Raw genomic sequence first — 10,997 nt, 5'->3', positions numbered from 1 at the left:
ATTACTATATAAGAAGAGGGAATAAATATTCACCACAAGTCAACATGTGTTCCAATAAGAAGAGGGAATAACCAATATATTTATAAAAAAAAATGACATATAAAAAAAAATGGAGAGAGTATTGGTTTTTGAAAATGGAAAAGGACAAAACACATATAAAATTAAAAGACATAAAAAAAAGTTGGTTTAACTCTCAAACATAAAAAGTAACATATGTTATTAAAAACTTTAATAAAAAGTACTATAATTTACAATAAATAATAACTTAAAATATCTACAAGACAACAAAAAAAAGACTGATTTTTGTACTGCTTCTGTCACATAAATTAGGATTGGGATGATTTTAAAATTTTAATTTTGGTTATACATTATAAAATAGCCAAAAAATTGAATGATATAATTTTTTTTAAAATAATTGAATGAATCGTCTTATCGATAACCCTAATGTTACTTCTACTCTGTTTACTTAAATTTACAAAGATATGCTTCATTTCTACCCTCAGTCTTATCGCTACATTTATTTGCTATTTAAAATTGAAATTAAAAAGACAAATGACAAATAAGTTTCTATATTAGCTCACTTATGAGCAAAATATATTATAACAATCTTTACTAATTTTATAACAATACATAAACTATACTCCCTCCGTCCCATATTAGATGGGCACTTCCAACTTTACACGGTGATTAAGAAATCATTAATACCAATTGGAAGACTTCACCATTTTGCCCTTTGTTTATATCAATGCACATTGAAAAGAGTTACAAAAAATACACATACAATATAGGAATGATCATATTAATTGTAGGGGTAAAATGGAAAAGAATTAATTAATTCTATCCTAATTTAATAAGTGCTCAAATAATATGAAAAAAATATTTTTGGTAAGATTCTCATCTAATATGAGACGGAAAGAGTAACAATATAACTTTATTAATGTTGGGCCCGGGCCGCGCCCGAGCTTTCTTTACTAGTTTATTAGATAGATAAAAGTTGTTGGATGAGAATTATCTATATTTAATTTGAAGCAAAATGCAGTGTTAATGGACAAGTGCACTTTGGCACTTGTCTTCAACTTGCTCAAGTCATTCCTCCACATGCAAGTAAAACGCCAAACTTTAGATATTTCCAAGATCCTTCCTAAAATATTTAACTATAAACTAGAAGAAGTTCATAAGAGATTCCCCAAACAACACAAAATTTAAATAGACTAAAGTAGAAAAGAAATATATCCACTCTGAATAATTATGATTTTGCTTTTTTCCCCTTGTGCAAATATGCTCTGCAGCATCGGGACAAGAATATCAGTAAAGGGTTGGTAAGCGTTTCTCGAATAGATTCTTTTTATTTTTTTATATACAGAAGAATAATAAGCGTATATAATAAAATAGAGTGAAAGAATCCACTCCAAAATCAAGGAGATAGGAGTACTAACTAACAATTGAGTTTAAGATTTGGCTCTTTGTTTTCTATGTCAAGTAAATTTAGGGTGTGTAGACACTTCAATTGATTGAATCATAAAGATTTATTTATTATATAGAAGAAGAATCGAAAAAGGAGCGGATAGTTTATATGGCAGTGAAAGCCTCTTTTATGAAGTAAAATGTAAGTTCGTTATATATATCAATGTATTATATGACACCTTATTTAAAAGCTAAAACTTTTAAAGAAAGTACTTTTTAATTTACTTTGGTATACTTTCAACATGCCACTCACGTGTAGATTGATTTATTTTATGGGTAAGATGCGTGTAATTTTTTTAAGTGATAACCCGACGTAGAACTCAGCTACTCTAATATCATTTAAATTGTGTTACCACATCATATAAAACCTTATCAACGATACGCCTAAAGTCAATGATTCAACAGATCAATAATTGAGAGTGGCTGAAAATGTACATCTTTATTTACTTAATAATTGTATCTTTAATATAAACTTGTCTCTTTTATCATTTTTATCTCAAGGGACAACAAAGAGATTGTGATGCCTTGAAGAACAAAATGGGCATCGCAGAGTGTTTATAACAACATGATTTAGGTCCATCTTTGAAATAAACTATGATGTCACATATCATTAAATAACCGGTTTTCTTGGTGAGGATTCATATAGTCAATTTCAATTTATTTGGAACAAAAGCATAATAATTATTGTCATTTTTTATCTCGTGCTAAAACCACACGCATTCTCTCCCCCGTACACGAAAATTCTCATTGAAAATTCTTATAGTCAATTTCAATTTATTTGGAACAAAAGCATAATAATTATTGTCATTTTTTATCTCGTGCTAAAACCACACGCATTCTCTCCCGTACACGAAAATTCTCATTGAAATACTCATCATATACTTAAAATTATACGTGATATATATTTTATCATTCCTCCTGATCTATTTATGTATATCAAAATCCAAAACAGCAGGCAACAACTTCTAGTTTCCAAGCTGGTCCTGTATCTCCCTTCAAAATCAATGTTTACTTGCTTCTATCTAGGTAAATAAATTGAGCATGACATAATTTAGAATAGAGTGTCCCAACACACACTAAGCTCATGCTATGAACGGTGTTCAGAAAAGGAAGGACGCCAAAGATATGTATGATAAATTGTAGGCAATGAAATACCTAAGATATGTATGATAAATTGTAGGCAATGAAAATTACAAGGAAGGACGTCAAAGTAGCATTACAAGGAAGGAAGTAACAAGTTGCACTCACTGAAGCAACGTAGGAAAGGAAAGCCATCATACAAGGAATACATAATCAAGAAAACCACAATCCTAGCGTCTGACTAGGATGAAGTAAATCAAAAAGACAGACAATCAATAAAATCAGCCAAGTTTCAAGATTACAAGAAAATTTTCTAGAGAAGGAAGAGTATCAAGATTATAAGAAGATCTCCAAGAAAATGAAGGAATGGGTTTGCTCATGCACATATCTGATATGGACATGAATCAATCAACCGAAATCAAGGATTCAATCGAGATCCTTGATTTGAAATACCCTTGGGTTATTCCTTAAAAGAGCAGTCCTCAACACTATATAAACTTACTCATAGTCGCAGTTGTGAAGTACGCACTTCACTTGAACTTGTACTGGTGTCTTCTATTGTCTTTCATAAAACCTTTGTATTCTCGTGAGTATACAATTGAAAAAGAAAAGAGAAAGAAAGATCTGAGTGTAGGTTATACAAGTAAAGGTTGTGTCAAAGAAGATGATCTGATTTGCACATCAGACAGTTCTTTCCGTCGAAATACATTGTACTGCCCAAGTTCTCAACAAGCTCTTAAGAAACCCTTGAAACCCAAGGAGACTGGAAGTAGGCACCACACTGATGTTCCGAACCAATATAAAACTCTCTGAGTCTTTTACTTACTGCATTTACTCTAACCTTATAATGTGATACTAACTTGCAGGTGAGTCGACTAACCCATACAGGAAGTCGACTAAAGAATTTTTAATTCACCCCCCCCCCCCCCCTCTTGACTTTCACAGACCACAAGGAACTTTTATACGCAGTCTTATATACCCTGCATTTCTACAAGATGGTTATTTCCAGCTCCAACCTGTAATCTCCTAGTCACATGACGACAATTTTACCAGTTACGCCAAGATTTCCCCTTATTTCCAATTATCTTACTTATAGTGAAAAAAATGCATGTTAAAGCTGAAGAACTTGTAAACAGAGTGGCAAATACATATTCATTCATCAATCAAATTTCAAAATTCAGGCACATAAATCTGTTTAGGCATCTTATTTTGTCACAAACTTCAACAAGTACATCTCAAATTATGCCAAAAACTCCAATAATTAATAGTAGATACTATCAATTGGTTGGTTAAAACTTCTGAATAAAATCATAAATGTGGGCATTTATTTCATCAGGCTTTTCTTGGTTGATGAAGTGAGCTGCTCCCTCCATTACAACAACTTCCTCCAAACTTGGAACTTCTTTCTTGAAACCACCATTGTGTATATACTCCTTGATTCCAGGAATATGATATGTCAGGTCTAGGTCACCTACCACAAACTTAGTTGGGACTTGAATTTTGCATCCACTAAATGGTGCTGTGAGCTCCCAGTTTCTGCATATATAGTATCGAAATCAGGTTAATTTGAAGTTGAAATTTTATTCGAATATGTAATTTGGAATTCTTACATTGTATTTTGTCTCATAAACATGAAAACATCACAATTTATGAAAACTATCAAAACGTTTCCGACTCCTATACAAACTTTACCAAATGAGCAAATTATAGTTCATAAAGAAGGTATTAAAATATCACAAGGTACGGTACCGCTTTAATAAAACACAAATGTCCATGTTCCTTTGGTAAATAAATACTGTGATTACATGTTGTTACAAACTTTCAAATACACATAATTTATCAAAGATTCATTAGTCCAAAAATTCAACAATATAGTAATTAACTGGCTATTATTTACTATAATCATTTCACATGGTACAAACAATTTATTAACGTACATAATGAGTTTTTAAGTAAAAGTTCAATATAATGGGTTCTTTTTCAACAAATAAAAACTTATAGATCAAGTTTTACATTTTAAAAATTAATAATTGAAAACACAACTTAAAATTTGAATTTCTACTTTTTAGAGAATTTAGGATTTCATGATTTGAAGTTGAAGTTCTGTTCATATTTAGGGCATCTCCAACCCATCCTCTATTTTACTCTCCAAACATAGAGTTCTCTATTTTTTTAGACAACCAACTTCAACCCAATTCTCTATTTTACTCTTTAAAAAGAAAAAAATTTCTCTCTCCTCAATATTATATTATTATTTCTATTTCATAATATAAATCATTCCTTATTTTTGCAAATAATCTCTCTATAATCTTTATGTAATACAAAATTTTATTTTTTTCAAATTCTTCATTTAATATAAAATTATATTTTAATCTAAATAACATAAATTTCAATAAATACTATATATAATACATATTAACGAACAATTAAGTGAAAACATCATAAATATTATTTCATTGTAAAAATTATTTTAAATTTTACATAAATACTCAACTTTCAAGACTATTACGTTAATCTCATAAATGTTCTATTAATGTATTACGGAGTTCAAAATGAGCAATTTTTGTCCTTATTTTTTTTAGGTATAGCTAAAATTTGTTTAAATTTACAATTTCATCTTATATTCAATTATTCTGTACTAATTTACTTCCCATATTCCATTTTGAACTATAACATCAAATATTTTCATGCTCATTAAAAAATGTAGTTTAATAATTTATCACTATAACATAAAAGTAGTTTGTTTGAATTATCATGCAAATTTTGTGCATACTTCATAACCAAAAATAATTATAATTTAAATTACATATTTAAAATGACAAAAAACAAATTTAAAAATTAAATTAGAAAAATTGTTAATTCGGGATGGAAATAATATACTTATCAATAATATGTTTTAGATGTTATATTACTTAGAAAATAATTACAAATATTAGAGACTTAATTAATAATCTTATATAATATAAATAATATTAAAATAAAGTTAAATTATATATTTAAAGTGACAATTTTTAAAAAATAAAATAGAAAAATTATTAATTTTGGTCAAAGTAGTAACTTGTTAATAATATATTTTTAGATGTTATATTAAATTAGAAAATAATTACAAATGATAAAGACTTAACTAGTAATATAACAGAAATAATATTAAAATAATCAAAAAGTAAAATAGAGAGGTGAATAGTACTTGAAGAACTACTATTCACCTCCCTACAATTGAAGAATAGAGAGTGCTTGGAGAACCCATTTTCTATTTTACTTCCCAAATATAGAAAATAAAGGATAAAATAAAAATAAATTGGAGATGGTCTTAATAAACAAACATTTATCCAACAAATTTTAATTGCTCAATTGATCAACTATCAGTAAACACAAGCACCAGAGTAAGTAATTATGAGCACCAGAAATTCCTGAACTCTCAAGTTGATCATAGAACAGTCAAACAACACCACAAAGACTAAAAAACATTTTAGTAAATATTACTTCCTCCGTTTTAAAAAGAATGATCTAGTTTGACTAGGAACAAATTTTAAGAAAAGAAAAAAGACTTTTTAATCTTATGGTTCTAAATTAAAGTTATGTCAAATGTACCAAAATACCCTTTAATCTTGTGGCCTTAAACATGTCACATGGAAAATTAAAGTTAAAGTGTTGCCAAAAAAGGAAAGGGGTCATTCTTTTTTAAACAGACTAAAAAGGAAACTAGATCATTCTTTTTTAAACGGAGGGAATACTTATCTTTAGTTTAAAGCTACAAGTCTATAATATTTTTAAATTCCGTGTCAAATCAAAAATCAGACAGACAAATTAAAACAGAGAAAGAGAGGGAGTACACATACTTGTCGATATTTCTATAGTAGTTCAATCCTCCAGTAAAGCCTGTTTTGTTTAATTTCTCAACATAATAATTGACATCTTCTTGTGTTAGCCAAGAAGGTAATGTTGCTGGTAACTGAGCAAAGGCCTGATGAAAGCCAATCTCTTTGGGAATGCAAGGTGGACGTGTATCACGTGAAGTAAGAAATCCTATCATCAGTTTTGCAGTATCAATTGAAGCAAACTCCTCTTCCACTTCCCCAGGTTTCTAAATAATAGCATACTATATTAGTAAATCACAAAAATATGTATATTCGTTAATTTCGAAAAAAATTATGTATATATATGTATATCTATCTTGAGAAACTGACAGAAATAAGGATATAATTAGCAGTGCACCCATGAAAAGCATAGGAGTATTATTGTATTGCTGGTACAAGCTAGAGAATCCACTTGTGAGATATGGGTTTGAATCCAGCTAGAGTTTTATTTCATTATTTTTATTTTAAGTTTATCTTAGAGCTCATATTTGAGCTAAGTTAATATTGGTGCACCCAAAGTCTTCAAATTCTGAGTTCGTCTTTGTATTTACTTAATATATATTTCAAAGACATTAACTCAATATAAATAAATTAAGGGTATAAATAGGGGGGGGGGGGGGGGGGGGATTATATCTTTTTAATTTGTCAAAAAAATAAGTAAAAATAGAAATTTAATTAGAAAATGTTTGATAAGAAAAAAATGAATGGAGGGAGTAAGTTAGAACTTTAGAATGACATTAAACCGTTTGCTCTCTTCACTTGGAGGAAATAAAGTGGGCACAAACTTGAAAGTGAGAGCTCATAAAAATGACCAAACAAGATTTTTTTTTTTTGGGGTGTTCAATACGAATGAAAATATTTTCTTGAAAAATGTTCTTTTAAGAAAATAAGTGAGTTTGTTATTTATTTTTTTATGGTTGATATGTAAGTAAAAAATATTATCCTAAAAGTATTAATATATAGTTAATTTCGACAAATACTATGGGAGCAAGGGTGGGGATGGGGCTATGAGGGTGAGGTGAAGATGAGGTGTGTGGGAGCATGGAAAAAAATGTTATCATGTGAAATGTCGCTTGTGAAACTTATTTTCTCTATTTTTATGGGGAAAATCAGAGGTTTTCTCTACTTTTATAAGAAAAGTCAAATATAGATCCAGAATTTGAAGTTTGTGGGTTTTCATTCATTGATCAATTCATGTACCAAGGGCATCTCCAACCGTATCCTCTACTTTACTTTTCAAATATAGAGTTCTCTATTTCTTCAGACAACCAACTCCAACCTAAGTCTCTATTTTACTCTCTGAAAAATAATCTTCTTATCTCTCCTCAATATTATATTATTATTTCTCTCTTAAATCATTTCTTTCTTTTTTACAAATAATCACCTTATATAATTTTCATGTAATATAAAATTTATTCTTTTCAAATTCTTTATATAATATAGATTTGTATTTTATTTTAAATTTCTAAAGAACAACTACAAATAATTGTAAAAAGCAATCACAATCACAATCACAATCACAACTTCCCCAGATCATACATTAATTTTTTTCGAATATTGTTAAACTTGGAAAGGACCTACCTGATTATTAAATTATTATTATTATTGTGATTTTAAAAATTATTATGTATTGTATTATTATCTTGTATTTAAATTATTTTGTATTGTATTGTATTTTTAAATTTTATTTTTATTTTATCATTTAAATTTTGTGCATTCTTCATAGTGAAAATTCATAATAATATCAAATTATATTCACTTGAAATGACGAAAATTGAAAAAAAATATTTGAAATATTATTTAATTAATATCCTTATATAAAAAAATAATATAATAATTACAAAATAATAAAAATAATAATATAATATTCAAAAAGTAAAACAGAGAGTTTGAATAGTAATTCTTCGAATCTGGAGAACTTACTATTCAACTCTCTGTTATTGGATAGTAGAGGATAAAATAGATAATATTTGGAAGGGAAAAAGGACAAATATACCCCCGAACTATCGTAAATGGTATGCAGATATCCTTCATCATACTATTGGAATATTGATGCCCCTGTCGTCTAAAAACTAAAGCATATATTACTCTTCTATTTAAAATTTCTTAAAATGCGTGTAAAGCTATTAGTTGACAAATAACGGCAAAGAGAGCAATAAATATATAGAATCCTGCAATAGTTAGTGGGTTCCTGGAACCGCCATCAATCAGTGTAAATCCATCTTATTTTTTTAAAATTGATAAACATTTTCAAAAAGTTTTCCACGATAAAACATTTTTTTAATTGGATCGGCTCAAAGAATACTTATAAAATACTGATAAAATTCTACTTTATTCCAACTTGAAACCAGCTATCAAAATCTCATACAGGCTGAATCTACGTTATTTTCATCCATATACCCAAAAAAAATTAAATGAAAAGAGAATTATTCCGGAGTTTTTTAAAAAAAAAAAAAAGAATGAATATTAGATGTAACTCAACCCCGAAAATTAGATCGTGAGAGGAGAACTATGCAGGTTCTGAAATACCTGAAATCTGCACATGTAATAGTCATCACCAAGCAATTCCCTCAAGCAATCAAGCGGTTTTCGCAACGGATTTCTGGGCCGTAACTCACAACTCAGATTCACCAAAGCTTTAATTCGATCAGGACGAAACAAACAGAAAAACCAAGCAATTAGAGCACCCCAATCATGTCCAACCAAGAACACTTTTTCTAGATCTAGAATATCTAACAGAGCAATCAAGTCACCAACAATATGGAATGCAGTATAGCTACTGATTTCCGATGGAATTTCAGTGTCTCCGTAACCACGAAGATCAGGTGCAATAGCTCTGTAACCTTTGTTAGAAAAGTACAACAATTGATGGCGCCATGAGTACCATAACTCAGGGAAGCCATGTAGAAATAGAACTGCTGGACCTTCGCCAATTTCTGCTACGTGCATTTTGATTCCATTAACGGTGACATTTTTGTGCTGTATTTTCTCCATTTTCCTCTGTTTTTTTCACTTTCCCCTGTTTGTTGATTGCTAAAGCTATTATTGATCACTTTATTTTTATATTGTCAACTTGTTATTATTCTGTCCGTTCAATTTCTTGTTTAGTTTGTAATGTTTGAGATAGCTTATCTCATCATTTATATCATAGTGATAGTGATGCGATAAGTTGTCTCATATACATGATGGGATAAGTTAGTCCAGAATAACTAATACCAGGATAATTAATTTTGGGATAACATGTTCCCAACCAAACGACCCCTTAGAGTTATGCTGATTAAGTCACAATACTAGTGCGGAAAGTATTTCCACAACTCATCTTTACCACTAAGCCGTCAATCAATTTTGTTATTGATTCACAAGTTATATATATAATTTTCTAATATAACTAGAGAGTTTACGGAAAAAACTATCGGATTTGTCAAAACCTAAAAATTCACACTTAATTCCACCTTTATTTATCTCAACTTACAGTAAAATCTCACTAAATTAATACACGATTAATTAATAATATCTCTAAGATAATATTTTCCTCCGATCCCGACTTGGGCCAATGGAAAATTCACTCATTTCGATAAGATAATATATTTTCAGAAGACCTATATATAAATATATGGTCTCTTTAACATTATAAATTAATAATTCTTTAAAAATACAAATATATCTAAGATAATTTGGGGAAATATGATTATATTGTTTTATGTTTTTTCTTAAAATTTAAATTTAGTTGAAGATCATATCTAACTTTTCTTATTGTATCCAAAAGTTTCAATGTTATCTTTTTAACTGCACCATAAAATTGTGATGAGTTCTAATTGCGATAAGTGTTTCTTTTCGCGTAACTGACTCCAAAGGTATTTTATCATCTTCAACTTTATCATCATTATTTTTTTTTCAATGGTATCCACAATTTCTTCTAAAGCCTTGCACGTATGAATATGTATCATTTTTACCTATCCAACAAGTTATTAACATGGTAACTGAGATTATTAATCATGACCTCAAGTTCATGAATGAAGTTTTCACAAGTGGATTCATTCAAATTCTATGAGATCTCATCTTTGAATGAACTTTGTAGTGTTGAAACACTCTTTAAATTAATATATATTAATTTATTAATTAAATAATACATTTACAAAATAATACTATTTTATGATCTCATCTATATTAATTTAGTAAGATTTTACTGTATATGACACATTTTTTTAAAAATTAATCTCAAAAGAAATGACAGTTTTCTATAGTCAGTATTCTCTCCATTCTAAAAATAATAATAACATAGTCTGACTTGAGATAAAATTTATAAAAAATAAAGAAGATTTTTTCTTGTGGTCCTAAATAAGAAAAAAATCAAATGTACTAAAAAAAAATTAATTAATTTTATATATATATATATATATATATATATATATATATATATATATATATATATATATATATATAAATATAAAAAAATCAAAGCATAGAGCCGTCCCTAGCATAGAGCGGTCCTTGCCTATGACATTTGCAACGCAAAATGAAAGTTATTTCATGAAATTAATCGTAGCAAACCAAAGCTATATAGGTAAAAAGAATAAATTGATGTGAATTGAGGTA

The 10,997-nt window shown here is 28.6% G+C and overlaps 1 protein-coding gene across 1 annotated transcript; it reads right to left on the bottom strand.

Annotated features, from left to right (window-relative positions):
• Positions 1-3,680: 3,680 nt before the first annotated feature.
• Positions 3,681-9,465, bottom strand: LOC125808199 (uncharacterized). The gene is made up of 3 exons (XM_049487923.1): positions 8,931-9,465; positions 6,384-6,628; positions 3,681-4,080 (listed from the first exon to the last, which is right to left on the bottom strand). The coding sequence occupies exons 1-3, from the start codon at positions 9,393-9,395 to the stop codon at positions 3,834-3,836; spliced, it is 957 nt and encodes a 318-aa protein (XP_049343880.1). The 5' UTR covers positions 9,396-9,465; the 3' UTR covers positions 3,681-3,833.
• Positions 9,466-10,997: the final 1,532 nt, after the last annotated feature.

This window comes from Solanum verrucosum, unplaced genomic scaffold (assembly GCF_900185275.1).
Source record: "Solanum verrucosum unplaced genomic scaffold, falcon-dt-bn FXZP01000234.1, whole genome shotgun sequence".
Lineage (NCBI taxonomy): Eukaryota > Viridiplantae > Streptophyta > Magnoliopsida > Solanales > Solanaceae > Solanum > Solanum verrucosum.
This window is presented reverse-complemented; position numbering and strand designations above follow the sequence as displayed.

Bases quoted from the DNA above. Each gene is read 5' to 3' on its own strand.
- LOC125808199 (XM_049487923.1), bottom strand. From the start codon at position 9,395: ATGGAGAAAATACAGCACAAAAATGTCACCGTTAATGGAATCAAAATG. The intron at 6,629-8,930 runs GTATTTCAGAAC...GCTATTATTTAG, and splicing joins ATTACATGTGCAGATTTCAG to AAACCTGGGGAAGTGGAAGA. The intron at 4,081-6,383 runs GTATGTGTACTC...CTATATATGCAG, and splicing joins TACTATAGAAATATCGACAA to AAACTGGGAGCTCACAGCAC.